Raw genomic sequence first — 24,083 nt, forward strand, 5'->3', positions numbered from 1 at the left:
CAAACTTTTTTTGACATTTTCAGCCACTTTTGGTCGATTGTACTAACATTTCTCTTGTACAAAGTACAATATTTTTTAAACAAAAAATGGTTCAAAAGATATTTTTGTGCGGGATACAAATTTTCAGTTTCATAGTAAGGGAACTTACGAACGATTTTAGTCGAGGATCGGAGTCAACATTGCATGTGTAGTGTGGGCATAGATAAGTGTACAGTAGACTAGGATGCTGTTTTGGATAAGGATCTGTTCCAGGGTGCTAGTCATCTGTCGGACAACATGGGGGTTTAAAATGGTTATTCGAGGAAGTTTTTAGTCGTTTCAGATGACCTTTAAAATTGAGCCTTAGTCAATATTTTAAGTGTTCAGTGCCTTATTGCAAAAATAAACGTATTATTCTTTACATGCACCTTCCCAGTATTTTGTGCATAGTTACTAATACCTCTTATTTTATGCTTATCCCTCTTGCTACTAGTAGGTCAAAGTGTGCATGTCACAATCTTTTAGAGAGTTACAATGAAAATTTATTTAAATTACTTTATTATCATTGTATATGAATAAACTTAGTATCACAATCTAGTTAGTGAATCAAATGTTAATATTATATAAGTTTTAAGTTCGTTATTATACAAGGAAATATACATTAAATTCTGAACTTCTCAGAGGGGTAGTAAGTACATAAGGGAAGAGAGAAGACAGAGAGTAAATTTCAGAATTATCATACTAGAGGAAATTACTCATAATATAGATATTAAGGCAAAACATAATTTGTATACCTTTTAATCTTATTTGTTTATGGAATCATAAACTAGAAAGTTGGACCCTCTTCCACACCCACCTGTAATCTGTTTCATAAGTTGCCAGTAGTTCTCTCTATATACTATATTATTTATGAACCAATAGAAAGCCAGTATCTGAGTCTATCAAATAATGAGTGATATATGTATCTTATTTTTCATGTATATTCTTTCTTTATTATTATAAAAGGAATTAAAATGTAAAGTTTGAAACTTGTTACATTAAATAATAAAAATTCTTCACAAGGAATGCTCATGCATTATGTAATTTGGTATAGTAATGTGAGCTGCACATTTGCTAAGTGGCTTAAAACTTGTGTAGCAGGATTATTATTTAACCATTCAAAAGTCATTAAAACAATAAAATTAAGTATAAATAGATGTATACTGTATGAGCTTTAAGCTATTTAAGATGAACAGTTGTTGTATCCAGTTGCAAGTTGTAATCATTCTAGAAAGAAAAAAAGGGAAATTTATATTTATTTCATATTTTTTATGGTGGTTGCAAGGTTGATCAAATTAACTACCCTTGTATAGAGTTAGGATAGAGAAAATAATAGATAAAATACCAAGTTTTGCTGAAAAAAGTTGATATTAATTTATGAGGAATAAGAGATCACGCATATGAAATTGGGCAATTTTCAGATGAAAATATTTTTAATCTTGACATGAAAATCACTTTGCACTTGGAGCAGTCAACAGTGACTCTGTTTGTTACAGACAATGTTTTAGTAAAAATACTTAATTAAAAAGTGATTTTTTGCATACAACAGACTTGTAACGTTTAAAGGAAGCTTGCCAAATAATTATAATATGGAAACTGTTGTTCACTTTGGGGGTTACAAACTTGGTAAAATCGATTGAGGCTGTAGTGAGAGGGTTAAAGTATTGTATTGTGATGATGATTATAAGTGATACAAATTAGCTCAGAAAAATAACTTAATATCAAATGCAGATATACTTTTAAGGATACAGGTGGTATATGGAAAATCATAACAGGCACGTGTAACACACACTCAGATCAGCTATAGTTACAATTATTAAACTTAATACTAACTGAGTTATGTTCATTTACAGTTGTCATATGTTGCGAGCATATGCATCAGTAAAAAGTGCACAAGATTTACTGACATAATACATAGAGTATATGTGTTCTGTTTATTAATATATAAAAGGTTATTACATCTTTAAATATCATTTACCTTGCACTGCAACAAAAATATGTTGGCTATATGCATTCATTCTCAGCATCTTATAACCAAAAATAAGCACTTCAGCTTAATGGACTAAAATTAGAAAATATTTACATCATAGAAATGTAGCTTCTGTTGGATCTTAATTATTATATAAAAATTGTAAATTGCAAGTGTAAAATAATTTTTAAACAATATTGAGGCTTGATATTTCATTTAAAATCCTTTTCATTTCACTTATTGTAAGTTTTTGTTTTCTTTCTAGATTTTGTTTGTAAATAATTTATTTTATGCACAAGATTGGTATGCTGTCACTGTATTGCTTACTTGTCAGCTGCACGTTTATATTTTGTTATAACAATTCAAAAAAGTAAGTCGATCTCGGTCATAAAAACAAGGATCTGAAAAAACTGGACTGCAGTTAGTAATGTCATGTAATGAAACATGTTTTTAAGTTTTCAGTCAGTTGATTTCATGGTAGAGTTGATCATGTTTTGCTGTCTTTGATGTTAAAAAATGTTTTTTTAATCAGTGTTCCATAGCTTTGTTTTGAGGCATGAAATCACTATTACACTATCACATGTCTAATTTTGGACATAGTGGGATGAGTACTTCTTTTTTACCACATATCAGAGAATAGCTGTCTTTCCCACATTTGCCCATTTTGTCATACAAATAAATTTGTATGTTAAAAGTTGTGTATATGATCTATTAATTTGATTATATAAAGTCATCAGAAGAGTGTAAACATACTTAACAAATCTGTTAGCTATCTTGGGAAGGTCAAAATTTAAGGGGTACAGTAACAATCATGAAGGCGTCTCAGGAGTGTGAAACTTAAATAACATTTTTTAAAAATAAACACTACTATCAGTAACACTTTTTTTTTAAATTTTACTCAAAGGTTTTTTTATTGCTGCATTTATTCCACATTTAAAACATTATTTCATCTTTGAAAAGTTAATTTTAGTTTATAAAACAATAGATTAACCTGCAGAGCAAACTTCCAGAAGCCAATGTTTTGGAGAAAGAGACTACCGAGGATCAGCAAAAAATAAGTTTAGCTGCAAAAGGTGACTCGATACCAGAACAGAAAGAACCAGTTTTCACTCAAGAAGAAAGGAAGTTCTATTTTACTGATTGTTCATTTATTGACCTGCCTGTTGGAAAAACTGTTCAGTTAGCAGTGAGCAGTGTTACCTCCCACGATGTTATGTTTTTCCAGCCTATAGAAGAAGAAGGTAATGCACAATGCTTGTTTTTTGTTCTTGTAGTTGTATGTAAGGAAAATTATCCTGTTTTAAGATTGGTGGTCTCTGTATTTGTGTTTTATAATATAAACTTCTGTTTTTTCTTTGTTGTGTGATTCAGTATGACAGCATCAGTATATTATTACAAACATTAATATTTTGAGAAGCAGACTTCACAAGTAAGAAAAATGTCAAAAATATATCATATAAAATTGCCTAAAAACTGTAACAAAGTAAACTTTGTATTGAGAGTTTAACAAAATAACAGAAACTGTATATCTTATAATTGGTTTTGTTTCTGCTGCTTAGTATTAATTACTTTTCTCTAAAGGTGAATCTTCAGAGAAATGATAAAGTGCAAAATTAATTACAGATGTTTGGAATATTTTTCAAATTCCATCATCAACATTAAGAATTTCAAAAATAATTAACAGCTTTATAAGTATGCAAAATAAAATAAGGTTTTACGTGAAGAATTGTTGTTGATAATGATGGTAGTTTATATGGAACACATTAAATTTATATGTTTAAATTTGACAGTACAGGTGGAAGAAACTATGAACACAATGTATGAGAAATCAATAAATTGGAAATATTGAAGCTTTCTTTAATTGGCAATGTTTAAGATAAATGTGAGGAAACCCAGACTTTTGTTTTCTCTTTTTGATGCTTCCTATATAGTAAGAGCTGGTCATAATTAAGAAAGAGTCCTGTTTGTGTAAATAGGTTAATGACTGAATTATGTTATATTGTGGAGTTTGCAACTGGTGTCCTGACAAGTGTTAGATAAACAAATTCACAATAACAGCAGATTTGATCAGAATATAAGGGAAGTCTTTTGTAATAGCCAAATGTACTGAGTTTCTTTAAGTGTCTTTGAAGTAATGAGAGTGGACACATTTGTCTTTATTATCAAACACACAAGAAAAGAAAACAAAGTGCAAGTACCTATGCCAACAAATGGACAGTCATTTTTTACTAAGCTGTGTTTAGTTCCATATCTTTCTCTCTGTCAAGATAAGTCTTCTGTTCGGCTAAACACAATCTCAGAAAATAAAGATCTTCACTTTTCGATCTCCCACTAGAACTCTGGATGAAGAAAAGTGCCAAAATTCACAATAAAGCTGTTCTCTTTGTCCAGATGACATCACCTTGTGACTTGCATACCCTCACATCATTAGTTAGCTGTAACATTTGGTCAGCTTATTAACCAGGCACCAAAGGATATTACAATACCAATCTTTCTAATCCAAATGCTGTTAATATTATTGAAATACCTTTGTGTGCAGAAGAGATATTATCTGTTATAGAGAGCAATGAAACAAAATAATTAGAACAAAGTAACCTTTAACACTTCTGAACTGTGTTTTGTTGCCATTACAGAAATTAAACTGAAAAATATCTATATCACCAGTTCAGGTAGAAAACAGGATATGCCCAAATATCACAACTTATTGTTATACTTTTATTAATCCAAATCTAGTAATTTTTGACAGACACAGTTAAATGAGCAATATTTTCAGCAATTAACCCCTTTTTTTGATTTAGTAATGAATAATTAATAATAACTTGCCTTATTTTTTATATTGACACAATCTTATTCAAAGTGACACTGGACAAATGTGTGGCTTTTAATATGTAACTAATGTATTAAGTTAAAGATACACTATTATTTAGACCATACAAGGTAAATTTGAACAACATAACAGTATTTTGATTGTTTGGATAGTTGGAATAACTCAAAAGAGTGATAATAAGAAACACTAATTTTGATTAGAAGATTATTTTCTTCAGTCATGACACTAATTGAGCTGAACAACTTGAATTAATCAAATAGTAATAATGGAAATATCTTGATTACTTGGATAGTTACAATAATTGAAGACTGTAATAAACAGAAACACTAAGATGATTATCTTCAAGTTGTGACACTGTTTTTGTAATTTTAATAACTATCATTTTTTTCATAGTTTAAGAATGTTTTATATATTTTATTTCTTAATGTTTTAAATTTTATATGTTTTATAGTTGTAACGAAGCTCAAGGAGATAATGCAGAAAGTGAATGAACACTGTGATAGTCTGCCTGATGATGGTTATGTACCAGAGACTTGTGAGATGTGCCTTGCTAAATTTATTGGTAAGTGTTTTTCAATTATTTGTAATACCTTAATCCTGTGTGAATGGGTGGAGATCAGAGAGTGTGCATGTCATGACTTTTTACAGAGTTAGTCAACTTAAACAATTTTATTGTCAATATATATCAATAAACTTGGCATCAAAACATAGTTAATAAACCACATTTTAATAATATGTAAGTTTTAATTTCTTAATTTCAAAAAGAAATATTTAATACATTTTGTGCTTGTTATAGTTTTCATGCTATAACGTTAAAATTAGTAACTGTATGTCAACGAAATTTGGCAGATTATCAGTAAACAATACAATGCTTTCATATGCAAAATATAAATTTTTTTTATTAAGTCTTAAGGTTTCTTAAGCAATGTTTTTCTATATTTTTTCTTTTATTTTCAGTAATTAATCTTTGTATGGGTTCAGTAAATTTGACCAATCTCACAACCACCTTAAAAAATTAGGAAATAAACATAAATCATGCCTCTTTCATTCTAGAGTGAACACATATTATAACATGAAAACATAAATGTTTAGATGAAATAGCTTAAATCTCATAACATTATACATTTATATATATTTATTATTTTTAATATATTGACCTTTCACCCATGCCTGGCAAAACAATACAGAAGTTACAATGACGCAGCTCACGTGCACTCACGTTACCGTACCAAATAACATAAAACTGACCTTTGGTCTGTACAAAGTAACTTGTCTTGGCTGTATTTTAGTCGACTAGTATTTTGTAAAATACAGTCATTTTCCAATTATTATACATTATATATATGTATATAGATTATTGCTATTTTGAAATAAGTTCCTAAACATATTTCTCCTAAAACATAGAACAGCAAATAAAGAAGTAAAGTAAACAATTTTCTCTTCTAGTTACAACCCATGTACTCGGTTACTGCTTGACGTAAGTTGCTGAGCCTTTTAAAATTTTGCACATGGAGGATATGAAACAAATTATTTTTGTTTAGTTCTTTCTATATACAGTTGAGTAACCAATAAGTCATAAATTACTATATCGATACCATTGAATTCCACTATAATTTATCAAGCTTAGTAAATAAGCAGCTTCAGTCTAAAAACATATATTTCAAGCAGACTAAAGTCACAGCCTACCTCCTTGAAATCTTGGTTCGAAAGAACGAGATGGTGTCCTAACATTTTCAAATGGTTGAGAAAGCCTCTAGGGGGACATTCTGAGCTTTTGATTGGTTATTCATGTCATATATAGAAATAAGTGTATAAGGGAGCATTTCCAAAAATGGAAAGAGGTGGGTGGGGTGCCACTGTGTTTGATTTATTACATGAGCAATAACTTAGCAAATTAAAAAGATAAGAGGCTCTTATTTTATATTCTGGCTTGTCAATATCGGTAATTTGAGTTTCTAATTTGTATGAAGCTATAGACTTAGTATTTTGACTTCACAAGCATCTAATTTGAACCAGTGCTGCATTCAATATATCACGTGACACACAAAAATCAATGTTTATTCTATTTTTAATAATTGCTTTTAAATTAAGAAATTGAGTAATATAGAGTACTAAAATTTGAATTATAATTACAGTTTGATACCAAAGTTATTGACATAAATTCATGAAATAGTAGTTCAATAAAATTTTGAATGCGAGTCAACAAACAAGATGACATGGCCTTACACCCATAACCCATCTCGAAAGGGTTAAAAAATATGATTTTTTGTATGTGAAAGATTTATTATGTTGTGAAGATATACATACTATATTAAAAAGTTAGAAGTATCAAATCTATAAAGACTATACAAGTACAAAGAGGTCACATGGTCAGTCAAATCGATTGAGCCTGTGTTGAGAGTTAATATTTTGTGCTCTAAACTACATATTTGAAATAAATAAAAATTATTTTGTGTATTTGTCGGGTCGGATTCTTTTTCAGTAGGTATCTTTGACTTGTTAGCGATAAATTTCAACAATAAACAAACAGCATACAGTCCACTTGTTTTAAAGTAATATATTAAAACAAGTCAAATGTATATTCAAATGTTTGTTTCACTGTTGGTTACAACAGTTGTATCCAGAGCTTTAAATAATTCTCTTTTTTTTTTTGTTAAAGTCCACACAGACTGGTTCAATTACTATAGAACACAAATGACAAGGTGAATTATTCTTCTTTACTCTGTTATTACAATACGATCTGTGATAAGTTCACTTAAAAATCACCACCAAATACTATTTATGGCTAAACTCACAATCATGCAGTCTAGATCTATCTATCAAACTAATTTTTGATGTGAATTTATTCCCTGATAGAGGTCTAGAATGTTCCATACACTACTAGATATTATGATACAATAATACTCAATCAAAACAACTAGAAAAACTTAGAAGGTTCTAGTAACATGACGCAATAATATACCAATCGCAAAATCATAGCTATTGAACTACACAATGTATGATTTGTAAACAGTTATGTAAACAAAACTGCGATAAACTGTTGCCTCTAAAGTTAACTAAATCTGAACAGTCATATATATCTAACAGTATTGCTACTATTGCTGTGGAAATAAGTAGTAGGGTTAAGTTTCGCCAGAGCAAAAACCAAAATGAGAGACGTAAGCACTAAATTTTTTGTTTTTTGTATATTTTTTATTTATTGTTATCAAAGTAAATAAAATGTAAAAAATTAGAAACTTGTTATGTTAGATAAGAAAACTTAAATGAAGAAAATTTCTGCAAGGTATGCATGTGAGTTACTTATGTCTACATAATTCAATGCTTTGTTTATTGTAACTTGAGATATGTGCTTGCCAGATGATTTATAGCTTTGTTATACAAATTTAGCAATTACACATTGTTTACAGAACAATAAAGTTAAGAAAAAAAACAGATGCAATACAAGCCTGAGGCTAAGGTAGATAATTGTAATTTTCTTCTGCAATCTCCAGTCATTCTAGAAAGAAAAAAGGGTAGTTCAAATTTGCTTTATATATTTTGTGTTGATTACAAATTTCTCAAATGGACCAAGTCTGTATAGTATTGGGGTAGATAAAATATAGTTTTACTGCAGAAAACTTGTAATATTCATTTAGGAGGTCTGAGGGGTTATACAAGTTGGAAAAATATAAGATGAAAAAATAATGTTTAATCTTAACATGATTAGCACCTTTGCATTGAGATTGTGACTCCATCAATTCACAGACAAATATTTAGTAAAACTACTTAGATAAAAACCCTGTGCTTATAGAGTTAAAGGAGCTATTTACCAAAAACAGTTGAGAAGTGCCATGCTTAAGTTTATAGTTTTGTATTGCTATATGTCTATAGTATCATAAAGTGGTTCAAAAGATCCACAAAATTAAGCAGAAGGTGATTGAACTCTGTTAGTTTGCCTAATGGTGGCAATTAACCAGATGCTGGTGAGATGTGCCTAGCTAAGTGTACTAGTGCTAACATTGTTGTCTGCCATATCTACAAGTCTGTTTTTTGAAGTGTGTTACATTTATAGAAGGATTTATGTTATTCATTATAATATATAAAGTGAAATTTAAATTTTTTGTGTTTATTGCAGATTTTTTTTTACAAGTTACTTGTATAACATTGAACATCAGTACGCTTAACTTGGATGTCTCAAATACATGGCTGATATTATTTACGTTCAGTCCCATGCATTTTCTTGAAAATTGTTGCATCAAATATTTATGGGTTTTTTTAGTCCATTGCATCTAATATTTTACATTTATTGTGGATCAAGGCAAAGGTTAAGATTCTAGGCTGGCTCTCTATCCTCTGATGTCTTGAATAATTCTGAAAGTTCCTGGCAATTTGACATACTGATGTTCAACTATGTACTCAATACTCACTTACACAGACATGTAACTGACAAGTTGAAATTCAGCATTCTTTTAATCTGCACTTTTAATGGTGCATTTTTGATGATTTCTCTTGTCTAGAAGATAGATGAATATATCTTGTAACTTGTTTGATTTAATCATAGGCTGGTAGATTGTGGTATGAAACTATTTATTTTATTGAAAACCACATTTTTTATGTTGTTTTTCTTATCATGTAGGTCAATAACCATAGCCTGTATTTAAAAAGAATTATATAATTCAAACAAGTTAGTATATTTTAAAATCAATGGACAGAATCTACTCTTCTTACTAACTTTAATTTTTTTGTTTCCAGATGGTCTCTGGTATCGGGCAGTTGCTTTGCGACCTGGTGAAAGTGAAGTGTATATTTTGTTTGCTGATTTCGGAAACACTGAGATGGTTGCCACAAGTAACATTCGCTGTATTTTTCCAGAGATAATGAATTATCCTGTGATAGCTCAACACTGCATGTTACAAGGTAAACAATTAAGTATTTGGATATTTCTCTGATCTCTAGTTTAAAACTATATATTGCCTTGCTTTTCCCTGTATAAACTACAGAAGAGAATTTTCTTCCATGTGGTTTATTTCCAATTTTACAGTTCCAATAACACATTCATTCAGAAAAATCATGCTGAAAGTTAGTCTTTGGAAAAATAAGATATTTGCTATTTTTCTCTATTTTGTTTACAACTACTGAAGTTTTGACCAATCAAAATCTGATAAATACATTTTCCTGATCTTGCAAGATGACTTGTTCATGGCCCAGATTTTTCACATAAAAATTTAATTGAAAATTTACATAATTTAATTTGAAAGGGGAATGAATTTTAAAAAGTGCAAAGGTTATTGATGAAAAGGATAAAGTGAGGGCTATAGAAATTTGTATAGTTGTGTAAAAACAAATTTAGGTGGGACTGGTTGGAGAAAGAACAAGTAATTACTTTGTTGGAAGTAAACCTAAGATAGTTGAATCAAAATGGGGAGAATTCTTGAAATAAGGATTTATCATGGAAAGCTTTATGCACAATATGCAACAAACATAGAAACTATGCTACACATAATTGTTCTACAATTTTAACACATCGAACTACTGAAAAGCACTTAGAACTGCCACATTAATAATCAAAATTGGCTAATTTACTGTGACATTCAAGGACATCATTATCTGCCAACTATATGGGAAAAAATTGAAGAATGCACCAGAAAGCATCTAATTTTCAAATCTTTTATGTGGAAGCATCAGAATTGTGAAATTTTTGAAAAAAAAAATATCTTGTGTAATGGACAATATACTTAAAATATTCTTGTCATCTACCTGTCCATTACAAAAAAATAGAGTATGACTTGTGTAATGGACAATATACTTAAAATATCCTTGTCATCTCCCTGTCCATTACAAAAAATAGAGTATGACTTGTGTAATGGACAATATACTTAAAATATCCTTGTCATCTCCATGTCCATTACAAAAAAATAGAGTATGACTTTTAAGATTTTGCTTTTATTTAACAGTGAAGTGATGAGAGAAAATTATGTTCTGGGAATCACACATTGAGAGAAAATGAACTGATTAGTTAATGTTTTACATAAAATCTAAGATGTTTATCATAATATGTACATTAAATGAGATATTTTGCAGAAACAGCACAAAGGTACCGTACACAGTTGCATTGTTTTTAAACTTAAAATGACTGTGTAAATGTGTTTTTAAAAAGTGTATGGAGTTCATAAGGTATGTAATACTGAAATGTTGATAATTTTTTGCTTTATTCTTTGTCTTTTATCAACTGTTGGATTTTTTTAGTGTTAAATGGATAAATCAAACTTATGTGAGTATTGATAATCATTTTTGAATTATGTGAAAAGCTTAGATGGTAAACACTAATTTCCAATTTTGACATTTAGAGAAAGTTGGCTTTTTTTCTGCAGCTTTATTTAAAAATGATACAAAATCAAAAATGGGCTATTTACTAAATAAAGCCATTATAAATTATTATACAAAAACCTAAAAAATAATCTAACTTTATTTAAAAGTTTTTAAAAGGTTACTCTTAAAAAAAATTATATTTTAGAAATACTTATTTCTTTCTTCCCTTTTTTAAAATATTTTCTGTACAAAATAATTTATTAAAGTTGTAACATTTTCTGTAGGTGCTTTAAGATGCACTTTGAATGTATTTAATTACCTAAGTGGTACTTTGTAGACTTCCCAACTGACATGGAGTGGACTGATGAAAAATTGCAAGAACTAAAGAGATTATTACCAGAATCTGAAGTCATTAATGCCACTATTCTAGAAAAATCCCCTGATGGTTATTATATTATAGACATTCCAAGGTATGTGTTTACCAGATGTGCAACCTCAGTGCATTTTTACAAACCCCTAGAAACTGAAGAATTATCAGATTTTGAACTCAGTGTGTAGTGATTTAAAAACTGTTACCCTCAGCCCATGGAAAACTTAAACTTGATGATTATTGTCAGGCAAGCTGTAGGTTTGTTATGTGAAAAATGCTTGAGCTAGTGATCTGGACAATTTCATTTAGCAACAACAACAACAACAAAAGGACATCCTATGTTTAAGTGATTTCTTTCTTTGCATTTGACATCATAACTTTTTGTTATGCTAAAAAATTCAGATAGGCTTCCTTTTATTGTAGAAACAACACTAAACAACAAGTTGTGGGGCTCTGTTCTCATAATTGATATTAGAAGTGTTTGTGTGAGCAAAATTTAAGATTTTTCATACACTTTATCATATTGTCTTTATTAAAGTTGCAAGTTGAGTTTTAGGATCAAAATTGTCAAAGCATAAGAATACCTTTTAAATTCAGTCATAATTTTGCTCCAACTTCTTAAAGATGGCTTACAAGTAAATATCCACCCACTTCTACATAAATCTGACATCTAAGTACATATTCTTTTTTAAATACTTAGTAAAATGTCCTAGCTAAAGAATGGTCACAAAACTTGTTGATTAAAACTAATAATTATTATATATTTTGTTTATTGAAACAAATATTAAATATAAAGTTACTCAAAACCATTTAAACAGAAAGCATAAGGGAAGGAGCTGCACATGAGTAAAATATATCCAATTTGGATTTTATTTACAGATTTAGGAAAACAAAAGAAACTGAATATTTTGTAGGTTGATGTACTCTCATTTTATTTTCTAAATGTTCTTCCATTACAAACCTTCTTTGATAATAATAGTTTTTATCTTGTTTGTCAATTGGTTCAGTTTTTTTTAAATTTAGCTTTGCGCACCTCTAACACGTCCTGATCAATAGTTGCAAGAGATAAATTTTCACTTGTTCCTTTTCTAACTTTTGTATTTGCAGTAGGAGTGACTTCAGTTCATCCTGCTGTTGAAGATGCCAATGAAGTCACACCTACATGAGGTTTAGGTAAAAAATAAAATAAAGTAATGATTTGTATACAAGCAAACTATACATGACTATCAACACATTATTAGAACTCTAGTCAGAGACAGAATTTTCTTTAATTTCTATAACCTCAGTAGTTCTGGTTGAAGGTTCTTTCAGTTTGACTATTGATCTTCTGTATCATTCAACAATAAAGGATGTTCCACTTCATGTTTTTAGTAGATTCTTGTATTTCTTCTTGTTTGAAATTTCAGAATAGCCCATTTCTTCTTAACTTCACCTATTTATTCAATGGTTTCAGCAGACTTTACCATGTTGGTAATTTCTGTCCAAGCCTTTTTATGAATTGCATTTGTTACTTTGCAATTTAATGCAAGAAATAAAATAATCTTTTTTTTTTCTCACTATCAACAAGCTGCATGACTTTTTGAGTAGAGAAAAGTCCTTTCCTTTTGATACTTTTTTACTTTTAGTGATGAAGTATGCTCCTAAGAGGTGGATTCCATGTCAGACTGCCAGCATCTGATGATTCTTTAAATAAATACATTTATATAATTACATTAGGTGTGTTTAAATTGGACAAAATAGAAAGTTCATGGAGAGAAAAGAATTTGGTCATTAAAGATAAAGTACAACTGTTGTGTTATGCTGCTTCTTAATACTGTCATGTTCCTGCCTCCTGTGTTGTTGTTTGTGATCTTTGCTAGTGCAATATATCTTTTGTCCCTTTCTATTTTGTGAAGAATAGAAGGTTTCTGAGTTTATTTTTGTCATTGCTTAATTTTCATATCTTGGTATGGTGTTTTGGTATTAGTGCATGTTTTTAGCACCAACTCAAAATTTTACTGTGTGCTACTTTGGATATGACCCGTCGATGACTAAGTGGCATTTTGAGAAACTAATGTTTCTTTTGCTTAGCAATACAGCTTATTAAGTCAAGCAGTACATTTGTTCTTTATACTTAGGTTATTTAGAAGTGTCATTACCCATGGTTTTTTGAGCTCTGCTTGAGTCACCCATGAAAAATACAGGATATTGAGAATAACATTGTTGGCATACATTTGTGTATTATTTACCATGATAAACTTCATAGCTGAACAAACACATGCAGAATCGTTTAGAAATATTTAAAGTTGATCACAGTAGTAGTATACTAAGATGATTTTCATAGAATATCAAATCCATACTTGTTAATTAATGTCATAGAAGGCACCCTCTGCTAAAGCTTGTCCAAGTCCATTGTTTGTCAACTCAAAAGTGCCATGAACCTACTCAGTACATGCATTGATATCCAGTGTTTTCAGGTCTGTGTTGCACGCATATGCAATGATAAAAAAAATACTCCTGTTTATTTAGGCATCATCTTTAGCACTACCAAGTGATTTAATGGGAATGTGTGAGCAAACAGTATGTTTGGGAATCCAAATTTAAGGAGCATTACTATTTGATCTGAGAAAGTACTAAACATAGTCTGCTTTTTTTAAAAAATTTTTTATGAACTATGTCACTATTTTACTAACTGAAGGTTTGGCTTAACCCAGTTGTTTCACCAACAGCAGCCTGTAGCTTTCTTTATAAAAAAATCTTAACACTTTTCATACGGGTATCTTTTTATGAGCATGTCACGAGATTTTAGTGAGTTACATTAAAAATTTAATTAAACCACTTTCTTGTCATAAAAATATAGGTAATAACTCAAATTTTAATAGTATACAAGTTTCAAGTTCTTAATTTTATAAGGCAATGTTTAAAAAAAAATATTCATGACATTTTTTCTCTCTAGGCATCCCCTCTTCTCTAATATATACCCCCCCCCCTCTCAAGAAGTAGAAATATAATGTAAATTACTCATTATAATGTTGTCGTCGCTCAGGTAAAACATAATTATTATGGCGTTCAATCTTATTTAGTTATAGACCTCACCTGCCACGTCCTCTCTTTCAGAACCTGCTGATAGTTCTATCCAACATTTAATACTATATTATGTGTAACCTATTGAAAGCTGAGGTTTTAATCTATCAAATGATGTATTATATTACGTTGTTTTCTGTAGAGAATTGACTGTTTCACTTTGGTATAACCTTTATTCCCACGAGAAACACTTCGACGAGCTTAGCTGAATTCTTAACAGCTCTCATCATATAGTTAGAAAGTCATAACATTTGTGATAGTTATGGGACGTTATCTACTTTTTTCACATATTATTCTGTGTTCTTTGGTGTATTAATCAATTAAATAAAAAAAAAAAATAGTGCAATCCTACCATTAGTATAAAAGTAGGGTTAAGTGTCATTGACAGTTGACAGCAAATAAAATTTGAGATTTTTTGAAACAAAGAAAACTATTTTTAATCTTAACATAAATCATTTTTCACTTGGAGCAGTGAACAATCTGTCTACATATATTCATGGACAAATTTTAATAAAAATACATATTTAAAAAATTGATTTTTTGTGTACACAGACTTGCAATGCCTGCCAAATTCTTTGAAGATACACAAAGTGTATTAAAAGTTATAATATAAAACTATGATGAGTACAAAATGGTTTTGAGGTTGGGCAATTTGATCGACCTCGTAGCAAGAGGGTTAAACGTACATCTTCATCATCTTTTTTATCTAATCACCTTCAAATTGATGGTCAGTGTACTTCTCAGTCTTATAAACATAATGTATATCTCACCAAACATATTATATCATTCATTACTAACTAAATGGATAATCTACAACAGACAAAATGGGGCCCAGTCTATAAAAAACTTCCTATCAGGTGTGTGTAAAAATAGCATACTATTTCCATTTCATTATCTGTTTCTAATAGAATGTTGTCCAAGAAGCCATGAGAAATACTGAAATATACAAATGTTCTCACCTAGGCATGAAAAGGCTCTTAAATTTAATTTTAGTGCTATATAACCAGATATAAAATGTAAGAAAAATGAAAATAATAAGATAAACATTGTGGAAAACTGAATGAATAATGGACAAATAAGAAGTTTGTTTCAAACATTTAGCTACAGTTTAATTAATAAGAACCTATAAAATTTATTAATTTTTAATATAAAAAAACAACATAGTTTTTAATAGTTTAATTGAAACAGGAAATACAGATAGTTTGGCATCATTTTTCTCATTCAACGAAATTTGTACACTGCTGTCTTTTTCATTACAGTGTCCGAGAATATTTCATCAAGAAAGGCCTTGACACACGAGGTACGAGGAAAAGCTAGTTTTTTTTTCCCACCCCCCACAATATTTGTTTCTGTTTCCTTAGGTGCTTGTACAGGCTGTACAATGTAAAAATGGGATTCTTTTATGTAGTGTTTTTCTAGAAGTTAGTTGTGCTTCCAAATGTCTTTTTAATGCAACCTGTTAAGAAATTCAGAGCTTTCTATACTTGCATGTGTAATGACTATGGTTTCCATTTATTAGTTACTGTGCACTTGTAGCCCAAGAAAATATTTTATACAAGTTAAATTTTTATGAGATTGGAAGATGGAATGTTTACTTATTCATGCCTTTTTTGTTTTATTGAATGCTTGAAAAAAATTCTTCGAGCATGTCTTTCCTAATTGACAAGGGTTTAGGATTGTGTTCTTTTTACTAGTTTGGTAGAAACAGATGTTAATCTGATTGTCTCATCTTGTTTATGGTCATCATCTTCTCAGCTATATTGCCCAGTTCATATGTTAACTAAAAGAAATATGTCAAGACTCTTGCAAAATTAAGGGTTTCTGCCTTTAGATAGATATCCACTTGTTGAAAGTACTGGAATTTTATTTTTATTGTAGTTTACCCAATGAAAGATCTGACATATATTCTAAGCATTCATTCTAGGAATTTCTGCTAAATTATTGTGTTTTACTAATCATTTTACTGATTGAAAAGTACATAAAAGGTCTACTGTAAAAACAAACTTATACATTTTTAAACAGCTAAATTGTAATAAATGTAATTTGTGTTATTAAAATGTCATTGTTATTTGTCTTCAAGTTACATGGAATATTTAGGTACCAATTAAACATTTAAGGTAGGAAAATTGTTTGTACATTCTTTTCCTTGTATTGAATATAGAATGCAAAATTAGTCTTACTTACAGTAAGCCTATGTTATGCAAATTATCCTATCCCAAGTGCATTTGTGACTGTTACTAGAAGATTATGAAGAGAACATTGCAATCTTCATGTATTATGATGTATAATTAATTTGTATTTGTTTTTTTCAGTAACATTAATAATGTTTTGATTATAACACAAATTCAGTACCAACACTATTATACTTTTTATGAATATGTTGCCTGATGAAGGTTCCAGTAAGAGGGCTGAAAGCTCACAAATAAAAGTATTTTACATAAAGGAAAATCCATATGTAATTCTACAAACAATACTAATTAACAGCTTGTTTACTAAAAAAGGCATGTATATTTGTCTGACTTAGAAAATGTGATCAGTTGTGTTCTACATATTTGTTCTCAATAAGAAAAATAAGGATATTATATGCTTTTTTTGAGTGTAAATCAACTTTAATGCCTTTTGTTCATGGATGATGTTGCTCTGAAAAAGTAATGACCATCTTGTCAGAAATCTGATGTTTGAGAGAGGATTTATCCATTATCAAAAGGTACATACATTTTTCTTAACTGCATTCTTCATATGTTGTAACTATCTACAATTATTGTAAGTTGCATAGAATCAAGTGAAATAGTATAACAAGCCAATTATCAAAAGTCAGTTAAAAAAAAAGGTGCCTTTTCTTCTGAATCTGCTGTTTTCTACCTGACCACTAAGTTGATGTGGAAAGTGAAGTTATTTAGGTCAAGATCTACTACACTTATCAGTTGGAGGGAAGTGCAGCTGGTTGTTTACAATGTGGAAACAAAAATACCTGTTGTATTTAGAAGTGCATGTAAATTTTATGAACTTCATGTAATTTTCTACGAGATATGTGATTTAAAAGAAAATCAGCCTTCATAGGTTACAGTTGGCATCAAGTTTATTTTGAGTTTAGATTCTCGTTACTGTTACTTAGTATATTATTAAAGAAGTGACTGTTTCATGAAAAACTACATATAATATGGATCTCATCTAACTGAACCATAACACAATCAAAACTTATAAAACCTCCATCACCATTTTTTATTTTATGAGTAGAAATAAAATGGTTTTCCAACAGTCAGCACTTCCAACTCCTAAATGTACTATTACATTTTTTATATTTTGTAAGAAGCATTGATAAGCTTCAATCTTATGTTATTTTTGTTTCTTTAAAGTGATCTATTTTCTGTGAGAAGTTAAAACTATGAAAAAGCAGGATTCAAATATATGTTCCTGCTTGCAGAGACTATGTTGTAACCACTCGTACTGTCAGATCTTGAATGCTGCATGCTTCAGTCTTCACTTCCTTGGTTTTGTCAGGTCTAAGGTAAATTAATTGACTGTGTAAAATAAGAAGAATCAGGATATGTGTCTTTATACATGTCATTAAAACGGATGCATAAACATGTTGCTTTCTGTGGTTACTACAGTGCTGGAAAGACCAGAGCAAGCAAAGTTAGAACATCTGATCCATGAACACCAGCAGGTTATAGAAGCACTGCAGAAACAGCTAAAGCAGTCTTATGGATCCTTTGGTTCTGTAAAGTAACTACTGTATAATTCAGAAGCTAACATACTAAGGATCAGACACAACGTGATTCTCTCTCTCTCTCTGAAACAAGAAAAGATCTAAGAAACTACTCTAAGTATAAATCATGATATTCTACTTTGATTTCTGATTATATGGTACTATTCAAAGTAAGCTGTACATTTTCAACTGCTACTAACTGTATTAATATTGTGTTAGACAGAAAGAAGAAACAGATAACTTGTACTTTTATTAAAATGTTGGCTTAGAAGTTTTTTCTTGTAATAATGAAATTTGAACTTCTGTGTGAAGTCTTTTTATAATGCTGCAAAAGGAAATGGTTACTTTTTGAAAAAACAATCAAGCTCTGAATATGTGAAGTAAGGAAAGAATAAACTTGAGTTAAAACGACTGATATAACAGATTTCATTAGACTTTAATACTTAAGACTTTGTACTTCATGAAAACAAGGTCTCAGTCTTCACAGAAATGTCCAGTCATAGATAATAGAATATGAATTAGCTGTTTATAGTTAAAAGAATTTCCAAAAATCGTTTATAATGATTGCTATAAGTGGTCCAATTTCCCATTATATATGATTAGTGAATACTGCTTGTTAAACTTAGTTTGTGTTATGGTGCCAGAACATTAACTCAGAATGAGGTATAAAGTGTATTATTTCCTTCTTGATTTGCTTGTCCTATAAAACACTAAGTTTGGGTCAGTTTTCCAAAATGTTCACTTCTGGTTTTTTTCAGTGATACTTTCTCCTGTTTAAAAAATATAAAAGCATACAAAAGGTATATATTTATTTCATATAATTTTAAAATGTGTTTACATTTCTAATTTATTATAAGGTGTAAAAAATTCTGCTTTATTAAGTCAACATTATCTGGTTTAGGTAAAATTGAGTTCTAACAGAAACAAGCATAGTTTTCAGCACTCGCATTCCTGTCACTGTCCTACAGATTTTACATTTCTTACTTTAAATTTCATAAAACTATTCAAATTACTGGAGTACTTTTGTACTAGTTAGGTTGGGTATGTAATAGAATATCTTCATTATTATTTAAAATTAATATTTGCTTATTTTCGTAATAACCCTGTTAGTAGAGCTGTGTTTTACTATAAATTAGCAGAGATGTACACTGCCTAGCCGCTAAGTTTGGAACAATCTTTATTTCGTAGTTGTAGTAACACCTTTGATCCTGGATAACATAGATTCCACAAAATATCTGAATGTATCTAGAGCAGCTGTGTCCAATAGGATTACGATGCTAACCAAATTTGTGGCAATCAAATAACCATATTTACCACAAACTATATGCAATGTTAATACAACAAATATACTGTCTTTTACCAGTAGTATGTATGTATTGAGAAAATAAATATAGAATAATAGTCAAATACTGTATTTATTATTGCAAATTGAAATGTTCAGTGTGATACTCTGCAATGTTTTTCTTTCACCAATGTCCTGTAATTGGGTAGAAACTTTTTGCAGACTGAACATCACAACTCTGCCCCTCTCCAGATTCACATCCATATCTGCAACTGATACTTTGGCTTCATGATAGTTACTGCAGGAAAAGAGGATTCGCAGAGCCATGTTGAGCCAAACATCAAAAACAGCTTTTCGATGCTTGAGTGGAGAACCATAAACTCATTTTCCTTTAAAAGCTGACATCACAGCTTTAAGAAGATTTATCTGGCTTTGTAGCAAAAGCAAATCTTTGAAACCATACCTGTCCAGAGAGGGCAGATTGACAAGCCCATTTTCAGTCAGTAGACTGAAAAATCCAGATTTTTGTCCAATCATCACAGAGTTACCATATGTCATGACTGAATCTAACTTCTTCAAATCGAATTCAGACTTTTCCATAACACCTTTGAAAATGTCAAGACTGTTGATGCCATGAGCATGGTCCTTTAGTTGTCAAATTGCCGGCATTTATTCATGAATCTCCAAACCTTTGTAAATGAAAAGAATCCGGAAAACAAGTGTGCAGTGTCTTGGATGATGCATGACTTATCCAATGTTCTTCAATTGTGCACGCAGTTGTGCTTCAAGATTTTACGAATAATTGTGCAATCAATGAGCATCCATCTGGGACTCAACTAGAGGTTTTGAACCTTCTGCATGATGTTGTTTTTGGTCTTTGGTTCATAATTTTTCAGCAAATCTTCCATAGTTGTACAGATGATTTCTTTCACCATTTGAAAATGGTTTGTGTTTTCAAGCCAGAATCCTTGTTGCTTTATAGCTAGCCCAAGTCACCAACTCACATGACAAAAGAAATTGTTTCAAATTCTGCTGCTGCTGATTCAAATTTGACTTCAGACAAGTGATTTCATTGGCTCGATTTTGATCACAAAGAGGAGACTTCCTATCAAACTTCTTGTGTATACTTTGGAAATACTTTATCAAACTGTTCACCTTGTTTTTATTGAACATTGTTTTACACAATGGTTTTTCATTCCAACTCCTATTCGTTGTGAAATTTATGCCTGATTTTATTCCAATCTCTCTGTCTTCGCTGCAATTTCTGCTGAAATGCAGGCTTTTTCATCGTCAGTTGGGTCAGCTCCTCTTTTGGGTTCACTTGCCATTTTCTGATAACAAATGTGTATCCATGTCTGAAACCAGGGAAAAATATATTTCGGTAAATAACCTTCAAAATCCTGGAAAACATTTTCCATACAAAAAACACCAACATAAATATTAATGCAAAAACAGAGCATCAATTTGCCATGTGTGGTGAGTGGCGTACGTATTGGATAACATTGATCTGGAGTAAAGAATGACCTGGTATCCATATTGTAGCCCTCTTATATATATTAAACAGCATGAATCAGGATTTATCCTACCAGTCCACTCCTCTTTCTGTCTTCAGTCATCACAACAATTGCATTGTCTTGTTGCCTACAATCAATGTTTTGCAGGTTGATATGGTTGAAGTACACCCCACATTAAAAGAATTCATCACTTGTTTAACAGTCAGTCTTGGCCTCTGATACCAGTTTTGTTTGCCTACATTCAGTTCTATTAGCAAATGTTTTTTTTCACACACCAACCAGTCCTGATGTACTCAGGACATGCTAGTCTTTGAAATACCAGTTGGTTGAACTGCATTAGAAATATTCACCTGAGAATCATGCCTCATTTGGTACTCCCACATATTTTTGCCTACAACCATTATAAGTACAATTGGATTGAACATTGTTGTAGAAGTTGTTTTATATACCACCTGTGATCATTTGTGATCACTGTATTGTTGATGTAACTTGCACAACTTACTGTGTAGAAAAGCATGATAATAAGGCAGGAGGTTTTCAATAAAGTGGTCAGGCAGTGTAAGTTTAGAGTTAAGTGAAAAGCTTATCTTCAAATATGACTATATGTTCCTTTTTAAATATAATTTTTCATGAATGGTCTATCATTTTTGTTATTAAGTGTATTAAACACATTTTGACCTAAAACTAATATTTTATTATTTACTGATACTTTTTGTAAAATGAAGAGTAAAAATCACTTTCAATAGATGTAGATTCGTTACTTACTTATTTTTCTATGTAAGCAACACAGTATTGCTGTAGTACTGTAAAGAGTAGTTATGGAAGGTGTAGGTAACTGTCAGTCTAATAATATAAACTGTTTGAGGAAGGTTTTCAATATTATTGCCATTGATTTAACCTGGGTTGGTGAGAACTGCTACTTTATAGAAACTTATAATCACCTAACTATAACATGGGTTATAGTAATTTAAGCCAGTGAGTTGTGTAATTCTAATTTTGCTTCTTTTGTCATTTAGGAAGTGTAAAAGTTTAATATCAAATATATTTTATTATTAGGTCAAATGTGAAATTGTTTGCAAATTATTTTAAGCCCAAGCACCAGTGGCTACTCTGAGTAAGAATTGATGAACAATTTTGTGTCTGTACTAAATTTCACAAAGATCATATTATAGACAGATATTCTAGTTTTTCTTTTAAAACTGTGGAGTAATTATGGTTACAATCTGATAAAGGGATTTTGAATTAGCACCAAAACATAATGATGAACACCACAAGGCCCCCAGATTTCTTCCCACACCATGATTAACCCTTTCTCAACTGGGAGTGTGGCATTGATATCCCTTGATTTTTTTTACCTTTTCTCAGTGGAAATACTCAAAAAAATAGGACAGACATACTCAATAGCAATATGCATATGTGTAAGAAGGGTCCTAATAAGTTGTTCAGTCATTATAACTTTTAAAACTTCCATGATCAAACAAGAAAAAATTGTAAGTATTGCCTATTCTTGTTTACCTTTATGCTTTTTCTCTTCTTTATATAACTTCAAATAGAAAATATTTTGCAGAACAACAGCAAAAAGTTTTCATGTACACAGTTTATGTCTCAAAGTACAGCTTATCTTATCTGAAGTGTTTAATTTGAATATAGCCAAGGTCACGCTAGCTGCCTTAAGCATTGGTAAAAGGTTTCTTCCCAAACTTTCATCACATGATGTTGACATAAAAGTAGCTCTCGCATTAGTATCATGCCCCTATTTAAGGATTCCAACTATTATTTATAATTACTAAACTAATGAAGACATACTTATATTTTTAAGGGGAGGAATACAATCTAAACCAGTCCATTCTTTAATGCGTATGACTAGATCTTTAAGATATGAAATTTTCGACTGTAGTAGAAAATACTACAAGAACTGATTATACATTTAATTAATTCCACTGATTAACTTTCTTCTAAACTTCAGTATTTAGTGCCAGTGTCAAGTTGTGCCCCCCCCCATGTATAGCAAAATATATAATTATCAGAAAAGTTCAAAATCCAAATCTATTGATTTCATTTGATCTGAATCAAGACATTAACAATTGTAAGTATCAATTGTTCTACAGCTTTTAGTGGATCTGGAGAGATAGTACAGTCGACATATTTTAATTAAACTGTGCAGTAAGGTTTGTAGGATAAGCTGCTGAGACAAAACTTTACTTTTAATACTTTGAGTTTGGGAAACATGCAAACAAGTTTCTTGAGATCATTATCATTTTTGCCTCCAAAAGATGTGTTGTTTCATAGTTTATACACCAATTTTGTCACCCTTGTTCACCTAGTGCATGCATCGGCCCTGACAGTATTATGATGTACTAGCAGAGACCTACAAAACATTTGCGGCCAAATTAATATCTTTATCGCAATAGTACTTCTTCAAATATAAAATTTCTAGCACAACACAAATGAATTGTAATAGTAGACAATGAAATGTGTAAATCCACTTGTATATAGGCCGTACTTTATAAAACTTTAACTTATGTTAGGCCTAAGTTTGAAAAAGAGATAAATTAACACTTTAACCTGTGTAAGTTTTTTTTTTACTTTAGTTTAGTTAGGACTAAACTTTACTGTACTTAATCGATAAATAAACTTATAATGTTATTTTTTGACCTAATGTCAAACCTTTTTTAAAAACTTTGATACGTCTTTAATATTCTATTGTACAAAATGGTTAGTAAAGTATATTTACATTCCCCTTTTGTTGTTACTTTTCGTTTCATACAGCAATTATAGCGACTTGTTCACTGACTTTGCAGCTCTTGCAAACTGTTTGTTGTCGAGTGAATAATTCGCATGTGCAGTTTTTCTTGGGGAAATATTCTAACTACGCATGCTTATGCAGCAGGTTCTTGGTCAGAAAGCGTAACGGTCGTACCTACAAACAAGCAGAATAATAGTATTGATGTTATTAATATTATAATGTTTCTTATTATTTCAGATATAATGTAAATAAAATTCTATAAAAACTGGTTCATGATTTTACTTGTAATTATCATAT

At 30.4% G+C, this 24,083-nt stretch overlaps 1 protein-coding gene across 11 annotated transcripts in view; it reads left to right on the forward strand.

Moving 5' to 3' along the window:
* LOC106460928 (tudor domain-containing protein 1-like) overlaps window positions 1-24,083 on the forward strand; it is a 73,305-nt gene that overhangs the window by 40,989 nt on the left and 8,233 nt on the right. For 2 of the 11 annotated variants that reach the window (XR_002610891.1, XR_002610890.1), the window contains exons 11-16: window positions 2,973-3,228; window positions 5,266-5,376; window positions 9,546-9,710; window positions 11,440-11,572; window positions 15,795-15,835; window positions 18,147-18,362. Coding sequence is in view for 9 of the 11 variants with exons in the window: in XM_022387735.1 (XP_022243443.1) it covers window positions 2,973-3,228; window positions 5,266-5,376; window positions 9,546-9,710; window positions 11,440-11,572; window positions 15,795-15,835; window positions 18,147-18,265 (825 nt within the window). In the remaining 2 variants the exon portion in view is untranslated. Of the gene's footprint in view, window positions 1-2,972; window positions 3,229-5,265; window positions 5,377-9,545; window positions 9,711-11,439; window positions 11,573-15,794; window positions 15,836-17,184; window positions 23,609-24,083 lie in introns of those variants that run through there. The other 9 variants (XM_022387735.1, XM_022387734.1, XM_022387740.1 and 6 more) reach the window with 8 other exon arrangements.

The sequence above is a fragment of the Limulus polyphemus genome, unplaced genomic scaffold (assembly GCF_000517525.1).
Source record: "Limulus polyphemus unplaced genomic scaffold, Limulus_polyphemus-2.1.2 Scaffold865, whole genome shotgun sequence".
Taxonomy (NCBI): domain Eukaryota; kingdom Metazoa; phylum Arthropoda; class Merostomata; order Xiphosura; family Limulidae; genus Limulus; species Limulus polyphemus.